We start from the raw sequence: 16,128 nt of genomic DNA on the forward strand, positions 1-16,128 counted from the left end.
GAAAAAATTCCGTGGCACTATATCCTATGTGGAATGAAGTACTGATTGCGCATGCACCAAAAGCTAAATAAAGTATTTTTATATATTTTTTGTGTTAATTAGACATATATATACACGATTAAACACCTATTATTGTTCAAATGATGTATATCATTTATGCTCTGTCGGCGGTGGAGCATCTTTAAGTAATTAAGGAAATTAAACTTTGGAGAATATCATTTTCAGTTTCCAATTGGGAATCACCCAAAGTTGGCACAAATTAATGTGGATGGATGAACAGGGCCAAAAATTAAAGTGACAGATATTTCAAAACTTAATCAAAGTCAAAGTTATTTGGAATCTCATACTGCTCGTGATTTTAAGGGTATTTAGATAGTTGATCAAAATTATATATATATGTGTTACCATTTCCTCCTAAATAGGAGGTCAATATTGCTGCTTTATATTAGATATAGTTGGAAGACACAACTTTTTGGCTTTACAGTTTGTAAATATACATAATCACTAGTCATAAACAAGAAGGTTTACATTTTACTTTTGTGTTTTGCACTGTTGGACCTCTATTAGCTGATGACTGGGCTAAACCGAAATTGAAGATCAAATAGGTTTTTAAAAAATGTTCTTTTCCAATTAAAGTCTAATAAAACATAAAGAAAAAACTTCACTATCTCTCACAATTTCAAAAATCATTTCTAAATTTAGCTATATCCCAAGATATTGCTTTCAGAAACATTACACGATTCAGGTGACCATTTTAGTCCCTGGGTCTGTTAGGTATCGCTATATCCCCTTAATATAAGCATAAAACAAATACATTTTTCTGTAGCTGGAGAGATATGCAAATAATATTCATATGTTTTTCATATGGTTCTAAAAAGTGTGCATAAGACCTTACAGTTACAAGTGTAAGACTTTTGATGCAGTTGAATGTTGTAAATTGCTGCTCCACCTTCATTCTTTTAATTTTCTTTTTTTTTAAGAACAAAAAATGTACATTTTATCATGTATCTTGTTGTCTTCACTTTTTTGTGGGCTATAGATTCTGAAGTCTTTGAAATTTGATTCAATGAACATATTTCCTCTTGTTAAGCCTTTCTGATCAAAATTATAAGTACATTGTATCTATATGTACAGAGTTTACAATAAATTAATCAAACATGCAATTCTCAACTAGTCCAGTTCACTGCTAAATTAACTTCTTTGTGACACAATTAATACTCAGTTACTAGTTTATTGCCTAGCTAGAAGCTACAACTTTTTTCTACACAGCAAAGCAAAAAGTCAATTCCACATATAAATTGAAATGTTGTCTAGGTCAAAGCTGCTGACACAGAATGTTAGGGACATAGATAAAAAGGTAAAATCAAAAACTTCTTAAGTCATCACTCCATGAATTTTAGTAGAAACCATTGCAGTTTGATGATTAAGAAGACAAGCTAGCCTACTTATTTCACAAGTCGCATCTTTTCTCCTCTTCAGAATGGCTGTCGAGTATTTCCTTGTTTTAGAGTAACTAAATTTTTAAATTTTGATTTTGTATATTAGATATCTTTAATATGGACTCAAATGCAAAATTTAATTTGGAACACCACTGTGTATCATAATCATAGCCATTGTGTGTAAATTGCTGCCATAATTATTAAAGTGCCTTCACTCCAGACATATATGTTTTACTGGAACAGCCCTAATTAGTTTTTGAAATATGATAATATTTTTTATTTGCAAGTATAAAATATGCTAAGCAGCGTATGCAATATACAATGTACACATATAATACATTACTTGTATAACCATTCATCTCAATTTTTCTATTTCATTATTGTGCTATAAAACTAGTACCTTTCTTTTATGTTATTTTGTTGAGAAATACTCCTCTTTATTTCTTAATCAGTGCATGCTGCAGTGACTATACTTGTGTAGGTAACACAGTATTAAGCATTATCTAAGCAGTGTTTAATGATCAAAAAAGTATATAATTAGTCCCATGTTGGAAACGGAGGGTGGGGGTAAGATGATATAGTGTATAACAATACAAAAACTATGTTACTATTGTCTATCATTTGACCTGAATCCTTAATTTCAAAAAAGTTGGTATGATTCTATTGGACACACTTCAGGAGATTTAATTTCATCAATTTAGCTTGTTATGTTTCCATTACTTGAACATTTTACGAATACATGTTTAAGATGCTATGTACTAATACTGTATCAAGCCTATAGCTATACTACTCTAATCAGAAGGTGGGCTTTTCAAATCGTCTTTCCTCCATAGTCTGTCCTTCCATTTGTCCATCTATTCCTAAATAATTATTGTCTTTATTTCACAGAAAAGAATGAAGGGGTCTCAAGTTTCATAGGTATAGGCCCACTTTGGGCTTTAGTTGTGCAAACTGCATTTTTGGAAGAAGATTTTGATGGCTTACAGACAGCCATCTTGGATTTAGATACATGTAGTTAAAGTCTGTTACCACTGTCTCTCAGAAAGTACTGAAGGGATGACTTTTCATATTAATTTCCCTTTAAGCCCATGTTAAGCATATTGAGTATTTGGACCAATCCAACAACAAGATTGTTGACCGGCAGTCATATTGGATTTGGAAATTGAAGTTTGTTATTACTTTTTTGTTATGTCTTTTTTATAACACACAAAGGCATAATAATCATTACATTTTTGTTAAATAATTTGATTTTATGATATGTACTACATGTATCTTTATCTCATTTTGGATTTAATTAAATTTTGATATTGGCTATTATTCAGAGTTTAGCTTGTATTTTAAGTCAACTGACCTGGTTAACGTTTGCTTGTTAGTCCCTTGGCGATGAAACCTCGTAATTATATCCGGACTATAGTGTTTGTTGTTGTCTGTCCGTCTGTCTGGCTAGATGTTGGTTTCCATAATTCCAAATTTCACAGGAGTTTTAAAATTGAAATTAGTATCACTACCAGGGTACTTACCCTTTGTAAATAAGGTTTGCAGCTTTAAACATCACAGTTGTTACCATTTGCACTGAATAACTTTAAGTAAATGCCCATTATGTTCAATAAAACCTTTTCACATAGGAAAATGCTTGCTTTTTTTTTGCACTTTTTGGCTCCCCAAACAAGTCAAAATTTCAAATCAATTATATTTAAAACTTAAATTGTTGAATTCAAGTAATGATATAATTGGCATGTCAGTTTTGTATCATTGCAGCTGTAGCTAAAGTTTCTATGGTTACCGGTCATCCTAAAATACATTAATTATGAACAAGAGGCCCATTGGCCTTAACGGTCACCTGATATTTAATACAAATTAGTTACGTATTAATTTACTAGCCAACTGATGTCTTTTGTTTGCGAAATAGGAACATACATCTAATAGGTCTACATACAAAGTTTCATTAAGCTTGGTGCATATTTACTAACATTACCATGTTCACAAGGTTCAATAATTATTATTGCAAAGGGCAATAACTCTGTAAATAATTTGGAGTTGTGAATCAAGCTTAATTTTTAACTTGTCCGAAATCTTTCCAATGTTAGTCTACACACAGTTTCATTAAGCTTGGTACATTTTTACTCAAGTTATCATTTTCACAAGATTCAATAATTATAATTGCAAAGGGCAATAACTTGTAAGTTACAATCTAATCAATTTTCAAACTTATCCGAGATCTTCCAATTTTAGTGTAAATACAAAGTTTCGTGAAGCTGTGTGCATATTTATTCAAGTTACCGTATTCACAAGGTCCAATAATAATTATTAGTGCAAAGGGCAATAACTCCGTCAATTATTGTCGAATCAAGCTGATTTTCGGACTCGTCTGAGATATTTCTAATGTTAGTTCACATACATCATTCAGTTCGGTTCATATTTACTCAAGTTATCGTGTCAACAAGGTTCAATAATTATTATTGCAAAGGACAACAACTCCGTAAGTTTCGAACTTGTCCAAGATCTATCCAATGTTAATCTACATACAAAGTTTCATTAAGCTCAGTTTATATTTACTAAAGTTATCACGTTCACAAGGTCCAATTTTAATTATTAGTGCAAAGGGCAATAACACCGTAAATTACAGTTGAATCAAGCTGATTTTCGAACTCGTTCGAGATCTTTCCAATGTTAGTCTACACAAAAAGTTTCATTAAGCTCGGTTTACATTCACTCAAGTTATCGCATTCACAAGGAAACGTTCACGAACGACGCACAACGGACGACGACGGACAAAAGACTATTGCAATAAAAATGTGAAATTTTGTCAATATTGGCCATTTTAGTAAGTTTTTATGTCATGGTGCTTCGTCCGTCGTCCGTCCATTCGTTGTCTGTCAACATTTCCTTTAGATCGCTACTAGTCATACTGAGTTCTGCATGGAATGTAACCAAATTTGGCCAGAAACATCCTTGGGGGAAGGGGAACAGAGTTAGTATAAATTTTGGCTTTGAACCCCTGAAGCAGAAAGAGTGGGAGGGTAGATCGACCCAATAGGAGAATTAGAGGTAAACAATGAATATGTATTCAGAACATTAATTGGCATTACAAACCAGGTGAGCGATACAGGCCCTCTGGGCCTTTTGTTCTTCAACAAAATTGATATTTATATGTTCCACGTGGTCTCTGGTAATACCTGTTAGTTTTGGCTTGGATTTGAAGAACATTAAAGAACTTTAAATTGAGATGCCTGACCATGACCCATCTTTATTTGACAACAAAGGCATATTACCGTAGTATGCATGTACAATATCTTTTTGAGAAGTACTACAACTAGATAATGCTGTAATATACCTGCAGGCCTTTTCATCGGGTTCATAAAAGTTCTTAAAGGAATGAATACCATATCAGGCCATTGTAAATATAACTCGAAGTCATTCAAGTCATTTTTTCACCATTTCCCCCTTATTTCCAGCATATGCTACAGGCCAAATATAATGTTTCTAGCTTGCTGAGATGATGGGCTATACCAAGCTCGTTCAAATGAATGATCTTGACTTAATTTATACATAACGTAAGGTGAAATCTTTGAACAGCTTTTTGTCAATTGTCAATAACTATAAAAAGATGTCCCAATACAAAAGGTATTTTAAAGTCTTCTGGTTATTGACAAAAAGTTGTTTATAATGTTCTGTCTATTTGATCCCACGTGACTTTGAAGAAAGATCAAGGTCATTCATTTAAATAAACTTGGTAGCCTTTTATCCCAGCAAGCTGCAAACCTAATATCCGTCAGTACCCAGTGCCTTTCAGTATTTAGAAGTTGTTTTAATGAAATGTTTACAGACGTTGGACGGCACATAGGCAGACAACACACAGCCGACTGTACACAATGAAGGATGAAGCCTAATGAGTATATATAAAGGTCTTCCTGGCTCTTTGTGTCAGATGACCTATAAAGTACACAACAATTATCAAATGATCAAAACTAAATTTACTATCCTTTTTGTAAGATTATAAAAAATCATCTGTTAAATACAGCTTGATTAGTTTTCGACATTTTTTTTTAACAGCACTTGCTATTATTATACATTCATGCATAGGTCTCTAATGTGGCTTTCTCGTTTAAATCTTGTTTATGATAAATTTAAATACATTCTTTTTTTCTCTCTCTCTTAATTCTTAAAAATTATCATGGTCATTTAGAATGGATTCCTGTGAGAATTTGGACAATAAATGTATAATCTGGAAAGTGTTTCACTCAATTTCATCAACAAAAAGAATTATGTTGCAGAAAAGTTCTAGTGCTTCATTCCTTGACCTTGGAGGATAGTGCAATCCATGTCTTTGAATCCCCTGATTGGCCACAACCTGAAATTCATCACAGACACCATTTGCTGTTGGAGTGTGGCAATACTCTTGTACGATGCCATCAATATTTCCTGGTAGCGCCATTTTGTAATCTTTCGTAGCAAATACTTCTGGTTGGTAGTAGAGAACATCTGGCTTTCCAAATGGTCCATCTGCATTTCTACTTGGTCTGATTCTATGCTCATTCCAGTGACGCACTACATCTTCCAAATCCTTGCTAACAAGCTGTAAGAAACAATATCGAACACATTGAAGGTGAACTTCATCAGTTGTGTCCAAAATACCATACTCTGTCATAGATTTGAACAAATCCATCCATGATTGGCCACACATTGAACGAAGATTTCTCCAGAACCTTTCAATTCGTGTATTTCTGAGAGAAGAGCCATACATAAAACTGGAGAGACCTTGAAAGGGATCAGTGTGGTTCCAACGAAGGGCGTACTGCAGATCACGTACAATTGAGTTCTCTGTTCCTTTGTCGGCATAAACAATAAAGGGAACGCCATTTATCTTGCGGACATAATCCATGTAAAAATGTGCAATATATTCCGGTTTTTTGTTTGAACTGCATGCCTTTAGCCAGACCACTCGTCTTGAAAATCCATCAACAGCTGCATGAATGGAAATTCCATAAGGTTTCAGTTTATCCCAGCCATCAATGTGGATAGCAAAGTTTGGTCCTTTGTTGAGATAGTGACGGCGCCGAAAAACATGACGACTGCGGGAACGAACACCTTCAGCATCCAGTACTGATAGAGCAAGTCTTACTGTTTCTGATGAAGCGTTGATGTCATGATCAGTTAATAAGCGTCTCCTCATTGCCCTATAACCAATATTCTGTCCAGTATTGGACAACTCTTGTAGTATTACTCTAACTATGTCTTCTAATGATGATTCATTATTTCGTCTGTGTAAGTTCATCCTCCTAAGTATCTGATGGACCTGTCTTTCACTAACTGCTGTGGCATGACGAACAGCCATAAATCCAATAATTTCCTTTATTGTATAGCCAGAGTGATAGTATATTGCTATCAAGTCATCCCTATTCAAAATGGCACCATCATTAACCACCAGGTTATCAAAGGAATGAGCACCTACATACTGAGTTCCATTCATCTTTCCTGCAAAAAAAAAATGAAAGATTTATTCAAAGAGATATACTTTTTAACACATCAAAAAGAGTAGACAATGTTACATACCAGTGATGTATTTCTGATTATAATAGGCACCATCTACATTTTGTATACATAGAGTATAGGCTTAGACTTTTATTATATGTATAGTATCTATGTGCTATGATCATGGTAATGCTTACAGTATACTGATTAGCCAATCTAATTAAAATTGATATAATTACTTTAATCAAGGATTTATCAGTGACTTATAAACCCTTGCTCTAATAAAATTGAACTAGAACTGTAAGAGGATGGCTGACTAATACTAACGCTTCCTCTTCTTAAGTGTCTGCAGGCTTGTTCTTGAAAAAAAATCATGGTCACAGGAAAATTGCAAGTTGGCCGGACAAATTATGGCAACTAAAATTTTGACTAACGGAAACCTGCATGCCTATCCCAACATAATCCCAAACAATACTGTCAAGTTTCATTGAAATTGATCTAGTAGTTTAGGTGGAGTTGTTGAGACAAATTTTGAAACCTGTTTATAGTGACCTGGTTACCATGGCAACCAAAATTTCGACAAACAGAAACCTGCATGCACATCCTGACATGGTCCTCAATACTATTGCCAAGTTTCATTGAAAATGACCCAGAAGTGTAAGAGAAGTTGTTCAGACAAAATTAACCTGCATATAGTGACCAGGTTACCATGGCAACAATAAAGATCATTAAACGTGATTAGCATTTATCATCTTTATATGAACAAACTAAGTTATGCTTTAAAAATAAATGTTGACGACCATTTTATTGATATTTAAACCAGAGACTTGATCCCTGTTTAAATGTATATTTCTACACATGTATGACATCATGTTTGAAAAATATTTTGATTGATATTGGTATTTTAATTTTTATTTATTCGTTGTATAGTCAGTTTGTGCAACATAAATTATATAAACATTAGGTTTATATTGAAATAAAGCAAAAGTTGTGTGCAAATTTCAAAAGATACGCTTTAGTGATGACGCACATTGTCAAGAGACATTTTAATCATAGATTTTATTTTAGTGTAAAATACACTTTAACACACGCCAAATGTACTATTTTTATCTTAAACAGATTGATTAATTGTTAATTTTATTTTCAAAGAGTAAATTTAGATTATGGTATATGTACTTCATTCCATTATTACATGTATGTATATTATGTACATGTAGTTGGATACATACAAAATTGAACTGGTACAAAGGTCTGTCACATACTGATATACTGCATGGGAATACAGATATTCCTGCATAAATGGCTTATGTACGTATACATGTACTGTAAAATCTAGGCATACAGGTCTAGATCTTTTGTCATGGCCACCAGGCCTAGCCTAGGGCTCTTTTCTCCCTTCTCCCTCTTTCCCCACCCCACCAACTATATATATATATGGTGACACCTTATCTGAGATAATGATCAGTCAGGCATCACAGGTAAGGTATACTTATTTTCTTTAACCCAATGAGTCCATGCCAGTATAACATTCAATACAATTGATAGCATGCTGTGACAGCCTCTGTACCTGTATAATCTGATTAGTACAGTAAAGTCTACCAGTCTACTTGACCTCATGTCTCATATTTCAAATAATAATAGTAATAACAAACCTATTTGTTATCAAAGTGAGATTATTCTTTCAATTGAAAATGATTGTTATATTTTTTTTCTCAAAATGAAGATAATGTATACACAATGTTTTGTGTCTTGTTTAGGAGATGAAAAGGTGTTTATTAAATTATATGTATTATGGTTAAATTTATATCAAGTCCCTACATACATATTTTTTATATATTTATACCATCGGTATATAATATTGACAGGACGTCAAGCTCCTTGTTGTGTCCAACATTTTGCTAAATAAATATATATTAAGGATGTACTCCTTTGAGAAGTCAAAATTTTCTTGTATTAAACTTTTTTCTCATATAGATTTTTGGAAATAGGAGTTCATACCATGAAAGAAAATGAAAGAAAAAACATATGTCCGTGTGCTCGTTTTTGAGCTATTGTCACTCAAAGATACCAAAATGACAAAATAGTGGATTTTATAGGAATTTAGCCGTTTTGACTACATACACTAGAATTTAAAGCCATAATTCCCTAATGAGGTGTTTGATATGTATGGATGTTTGTAGAATTTATTTTCAAGTAGTCTTCAATGAAAATATACCAGTTATGATTAATAAGAGTCATATTTTTTCTCAAAATAACAACATTTGCTACCCCTACCCCTTAATTTTGAGCTCCAAAATGCACCATTTTCAGCCATTTTTGTCAAATTTAACCCTTTATGGAAAAAGTTATGGTATTAAACTTTTCTCAATAGTTTGCATATCAATAGGGAAAGGGTTGTTCTTTCTAAATCAGGCAGAAAAATGGGGGGTCCGTGTGCTTACTTTTTTGCCCCATTTAAATATTTGTTATTTTTCAATATTTTTGACTAAAAAATAAAAGTGCTCAAATTACCATTAAATGTAGAAATAAAGTGACAAAAGTGTATCATTTCACACATTAATGTTCAATATTTTAATTAAAATGAACCCAGTGAAGATTTACAGCAAAAATTAACTCGATACAGCTGAAAATGTTGACGCGGTGATGATTTAAGTAAAAACAATTTAAGCAAAAAATCGGAAAACGGTGGCTCTACTCAAAGCCAAAAAAGACACAATTTCAAAATGGCCGCCAAATGGGCCATTTCTTAAAATCGCTGTGTAAAAAAATCTACTAAAAATGGAAATGTAATTTTTTCACAAAATTTGCTACAGACCAAATGCTACAGATATTGATAAATCGTATTTGAAAATCTCATAACGTTTTTGATCTATGTGGAAACGAAACTTCAACGGGACTGAAACCACAGAAGAATACATCCTTAATCATTAATTAAAGTTAAATTAATTAAATCAGCCTGATAATAAAACTTTATGAACAAAGAGAAAAGTTTGAAAATATGGCTTATTTATTTAATTATTGATTAAATTTATTTTTGCTAACTTTCTCAAGGACATATATAATTTATACTTATAAAATAATCATTCACTTTCTTTAGATAATTACAGTATTCATTTCATTGATTTTAGAATCTGCAGTATCAAAAAGTAGGTAGCTTCTTAAGAGTAATTCTCAACACTCTAGTATGTGGTATCTTTTTGCAAGGTCAAATATAATCTAGATGAGGCTAAACTATATGTAGACTAGTGTAAAGGTTAAATAGCTTATATACTCAACTGTAAATATGTTTCTGTCAGGAATTCCTTGATTCTGATGCAGGACTTTGAGAATCGGTTACAGTTGATACTTATGGGAAGCCAACATGACATTTATTCAAAGAGCAATGTTGATCCTTAATTTCAATGCATATATATAAGATATCTGGATTGCGATATATAAGATATCTATGAGATATCTCATATAATATATAAGATATCTCATATAATATATGAGATTTCTTATACGATATATGAGATATCTTATATATATTTTTTAATTAATCCTATATAAGGTATCTTATATCGTATATAAGATATTTCATTTAAGTTATCTATATAAGATATGTTATATAATATATAAGATATCTTATATAATTGAGATCATGTTGCTATATAAGATATCTTATAGGCCTTGTGAACGAGATTTCAACAATTCTCGGATCCTTGTGCAAGGCTGTGGATTCTGAGTCTTGAGATAAATAAAAGCTTTCAAAGAAAACTCTTTGCTTCTTTGATTGTTTACACAATAAGTCGTCCCAATACATAGGGGAAAGCTTCGTGGTGCTACTTAAACTAAAATTTAAATCATAGACTATATGCGGTTTGTACTTACGTGTTTCTTTGACCTGCGTCGCCGCCCGCCGCCAGTATATTATGTAGGTTGCGCTTTGCACAGGCCTAAGACATGAGAAGTTCCGAAAAGCCCGTGTCTATTTATAACACAACTCGACCAAAGTAACTGGGTGGCAGACTTGGGCAAAAAGGGGAATTCAGGTCGAGATCCATGATATTTTGATTAGCTGGTCGTGATAAGCTAACACGACACGACGAGATAATTATGTCGACAAGTCGTGTTATAACTCGACTTGTCGACATAATTTATGTCGACAAGTCGCGTTACGTTAACTCGACCTAAAATAACACCATGGCAGAAATATGCCACCATATTAAAAAACTTTTCTGAATTAACAAAATCAACGTCGAACTCTGCTGTATGGCGCCTTGCTGCATATACACAGTGCCCTATGAAAGGATGGCCTTTGAATTCCACTTTCAAGACCAGATGTCGACATCTTTTAGTTTAGATGTCGACATCAATAACTGACAAGTCGGTGTCACACCGAGCATAAACACTATTAATCGCCGAGTTACCGACTTTCTACATAATTATCTTGGAATCATTATGTGGGCAGGTTCATGTGGTAAGTCGACATATTCTTCTGTTTATGTCGACATCTTCCGATATGATGTCGACTTAATGCCTTAATTATGTCGACATCATTAAGTCGTAAGTCGGCAACTCGATGGCAGAAATATGCCACCAATATGGTCTATGGTACAAGCACTGACTTCAGTTTTCTATATTCAAAGATAGTGGCTATTTCATATGATTTGCGCATGAGTAACAGGAAGGCGACAAGTAAATTATGGTGGCTGATTACGGCCATCTCGTGTTGTTGTGTTGTCGCCTTGTCGTGTTGTCGCCTTGTCGAGTTGTCGCGGTCTCAAACTGCGACAACCCGAGATTTAACAGTTAAAATGTCGACTTGTCGCGTTTTCGAACCGCGACAAGTCGACAACACGACAAGACGACAAGTCGACAACACGACAAGTCGACATTTCAAACACGCTAATTAGCGCGTACAGAATCTCGTGTTGTCGCGGTAAAATGTCGACTTGTCGTGTTGTCGAGTTGTCGACTTGTCGTGTTGTCGCCTTGTCGTGTTGTCGACTTGTCGTGTTGTCGAGTTGTCGACTTGTCGCCTTCCTGTTACACATGCGCAAATCATATGAAATAACCACTATCTTTGAATATAGAAAACTGAAGTCAGTGCTTGTGAATATTTGGTGTGTTTGTAAGATATTCGATGTTCAAAATTGTTAAAAAATTATATTTTTCCCCATTGTTAACTCTTTTGAAATGTATTATACTTAACGGAAATCATAATATTAAATTAATTGAATATTAACAAAACAAAGGATATTGTCAGAACACAGAACAAAAATGTTTGTACAATGAACAGTAACAAAAAGGACAAATGTACATGTATATTAACTTAATATTGTAAAATCTCCTTTACAAAATATTGTGTTATTACTCGGTTAAAACTTATTATTCAATTTGAAGAATTGAAGAGAACACGGATGATAAGACGAAATATTATCTATTATTACTAATTACTGTAATAGGTTATGTGTGCAGTACATCAAACAATAACCTTAATTTAAGATCTAATAAAGAATTTGATTTAAAACGATAAGAAAAAATCATTAAAACTTTCATTTAGTCCAAAGCGTTATAGAACAGATAAGGTGTTGTGCCCCATCTTTCTGGTAATTAGTTCATCTATTTTGATCATCTGCATGCATCACAACGTATATAATGTTAATATTCTTATTTATAAAATTTGTTTATTGTAATACAGCAAGATTTAACCCTCGAAAGTTTGATTGTGCATTTTGACTACAGTAATTCATACAATAGTAATCAAATGCTGTAGCATAGATACTTCCAGTAGACATTTAATATAATGGAACTCTTGCAAAAGAAAAGTACACAATTAGTATTTCTGGGTCTAGAAATTCCTAATACATAAAACATGTGTTCATTTTACGAAATGAATATCATAATTATATAATAATCTTTCTCAAAGCGATCAATTTGTGGTTAAGAGAGGCTTGGCTAATTATGATACATCCAAGTATAATTGACCTGTGTTAATATGGTCCGAGTGCAAAGTCAATAAAAGCAACTCAAGTTACATTACGCAAACATTGAGTTCTTCAGGGTGGTGTCCTATGGTCGATGTTTTTTCTTGTAAGTAACATGCACATTAGAGAATGCTTTGATACTTGCCAAAGAAAATAATATCTAGTATAAAAAATAAGGACCTCAGTTTCGGTTCATATGGTGTTATACCGCCCTGGTATAATTTAAAATAATGACCTCGGGCTACGGTCTGGGTTATTATTTATTCTACCAGGGCGGGACAACAACATATATGCATCCTTATGCATGTATATCTGCAGTGCTTTTATCTTTATATTCGGTAATTCCTGTGTTATATTTGATACATTTACCATTATGCTCCGTCGTTATATCGAGATATTCGATGCCTTTTCCTTTATATTATGTAGCTAAAATTAAACTTTATATTCGGTACAAATTTCTTTAAATTCTGTACACACTTCTTTATATGATGTGCAACCTTCTTTATATAATGTGCAAACATTTATATAATGAAGATCAAATAGGGCTTATAATATTTGCATAATTTTTCGGCTGATTTCGTCTTAGTGACAGCACTTTGAATAGTTGTGTAGGATTTTGAAAAGGAAATTATTGCTCTTACCAACGGTAGTAACCGTTTTTGTGAAGATTTACTATAAATATGATTTTAACCGCTAAAACTTCATATAGGTGGACTACGTTTTGTTTGTCTCGGGATCTATCCATCCTTCTCAATATATATATCACCATGTAGATTACGATTTTACCGATTTTTGTATTTAAACTCATAAAACGTCCAAAATAGTCTATGCATGACACTCTGGTGGGTCCAAATCATTGGGTCGCCATCTACATGTAGACAATTAATCCTGTGTCTATATTGGATCACCAATATAAGAAAAAAAAATGATTTTGTTTTTAATTTTAGATGTGCTACTATTTTGTTAATTCATATCACGAAAATAAAAACAATTAAGAAGCAAACGCTAATTGAATTCTTCGTTTCGGAAAGGTAGTTGGTCTTAAAAGCTGTATATATGTGCCGTAATTTTCATACTCACGAATCAAGAGCTTTTGGATATTTTATTCACCATCAACCTTTCGAAAATTACATTTACAAGTATGAATAAGAACTGAAAATGATTTTGACAGTACATATGCGGTCAGGCTATGAAGCCAAGATGTGGTCTATAATTTCATTTAACATTTTTATAAAGTAATAAGAAATTATAAAGTGATTACTGCAGGTATGCATTTATCTTAACATACATAAGACATAAATTCTGACTTGTAAATAATGTTTACAAGGCATCGTACATGGTTTTCTGACCATTTGAATGATTATCACACCTTAAAAGAACCTGATGGTTTTCAATAGTTTCTTGAAGAAAAAAATGCATGCCTAGTTACGACACATATAACTTAATTAATCAACACATAAAATCGGGTAATTAATAAAACAAAATGTTCCCAGCCGTCATACATCATCTATGATATAGGTACATGTATATATTATCCGAATAGCGTATATTGAACTTTGATTCCTAGGCGTGGCAACATTATAAGATTTTTCAAATATGTAGATCTGTTACCCTGTTGAGATCAGCCGCTTGATTTTTACACTTCAACTTATCCTAAACATGTTCCCTAACAGGCTTAGTTGAATTCGGACCAGTTGAGAAGGTGATCGAATTGTTATATTTAATGGTGATAGACGACAAATAAAAGTGATGTCGATAGGTCACCTGCCTGGGTGACCACCTTGTCCTTAATAGTCCGAAGGCCTGTTAATCTGAACGTCCGTTAGTCCGAACGACCGTTAGTCCTAAGGCCCATAAGTCGGAAAGTCTGATAGTCCGATAACCGATATAAATGTACAGACTTAATTACAAGACTCAGTAGTAAACTTACTAAGATATGTGTAACTCTAGATTGACATCATCTCTATATGACCCACGGATGATTGCAAGTGCACTACGCTACAATTATCACAAATGTAACGTAGGGTCACCGACAAAAAACGAAATGAAATTGTGAAAAAAACATAATCTTGCAATAAATGTACGTAAACGTATCCGATATGAAAGAGTGTATATTTACACTGCAATCCTGGTTATTAGTTTCCCTGAAATTACCATTATGCGAACCATTTTCATCATTGAAAAAGGAGAGAGAATAAACAAGTAAAAGGAAGCAGGAAACACAAAAATAAGTCGTGAAATACATATTTCAAACATGTAGGCAGGTTAGAATTGGTGATATATATCATCCATTCATGCAGCCATGTTATCCCTAATGCAATCAAATTGCAGTACACATAAGCTTTACATTAGGCGTATGTTTGTAAGATAATTCATAAAATGTATATTTATGTGACATCTTATAAAATGTAAGATATTTTCTATCTCTTTATGATTTTTTTTTTATTTATAATTTTGATTTATTTTTTATCATGCAATGCTCATTGAAGAAATCACAACTTGCCCGTCCATAGAAATTTGCAGTTAAAAAATTGATTTTGAATTCCCGAAAAAAATGTATTTATCACAATTTATTGAAAACATGTCAAACTATAAATTTACATGAAGTAAAACAACTACATAATTGCAATATTTTCTAATTTTCGGATTAACGGGCCTTCGAACTATTAGGCCTTAGCGGTTCAAGTGACCTTAAAATTAACAGATGACGATTACTGCTTACTAATCAGACCATTATTATACGATTATCATATAATAAACAAATTATTGAAATTCATAGTTCAGAGAAAAAATACTTTGACAACTCTTGGTAAAGAAATTGCTAACAAATATCTTCATCTAGCTACAGCCACATGCACACAATTATTTTCATAAGCAATCTATGGTGGCATATTTCTGCCATCGAGTTAGTTTAGGTCGACTTAGGGTAACTCAACTTTGACCAGATAGTTATGTCGGCAAGTCCAGCTATAACATGACTTTTTGATAAAGTTATGTTGACCAGTCGAGTTATAACATGACTTGATGAGATATTTATGTCGGTAAGATGAGTTTTAACACGACAAATCCACATAATCATATTGGAAAGTCGAGTTACACTATCGCGACTGACTATACTGGATCTCGTCGTAATAAGGTAAGTCAATTTTCCAAGATATAAGTTGACTTTCCGTGATGTAAGTCTGCTTGCCGACATAAATATCACAACAAGTCATGATATAACTCGACAGGTCGACATAACTATCTCG

At 33.0% G+C, this 16,128-nt stretch overlaps 1 protein-coding gene across 1 annotated transcript; it reads right to left on the bottom strand.

Annotated features, from left to right (window-relative positions):
* Nucleotides 1-5,531: 5,531 nt before the first annotated feature.
* Nucleotides 5,532-11,073, bottom strand: LOC138325027 (uncharacterized). Its single transcript, XM_069270381.1, has 2 exons — nt 10,782-11,073; nt 5,532-6,914 (listed from the first exon to the last, which is right to left on the bottom strand). The coding sequence occupies exon 2, from the start codon at nt 6,907-6,909 to the stop codon at nt 5,677-5,679; it is 1,233 nt and encodes a 410-aa protein (XP_069126482.1). The 5' UTR covers nt 6,910-6,914; nt 10,782-11,073; the 3' UTR covers nt 5,532-5,676.
* Nucleotides 11,074-16,128: the final 5,055 nt, after the last annotated feature.

Source organism: Argopecten irradians, chromosome 1 (genome assembly GCF_041381155.1).
Source record: "Argopecten irradians isolate NY chromosome 1, Ai_NY, whole genome shotgun sequence".
Lineage (NCBI taxonomy): Eukaryota > Metazoa > Mollusca > Bivalvia > Pectinida > Pectinidae > Argopecten > Argopecten irradians.

Bases quoted from the DNA above. Each gene is read 5' to 3' on its own strand.
- LOC138325027 (XM_069270381.1), bottom strand. From the start codon at position 6,909: ATGAATGGAACTCAGTATGTAGGTGCTCATTCCTTTGATAACCTGGTG.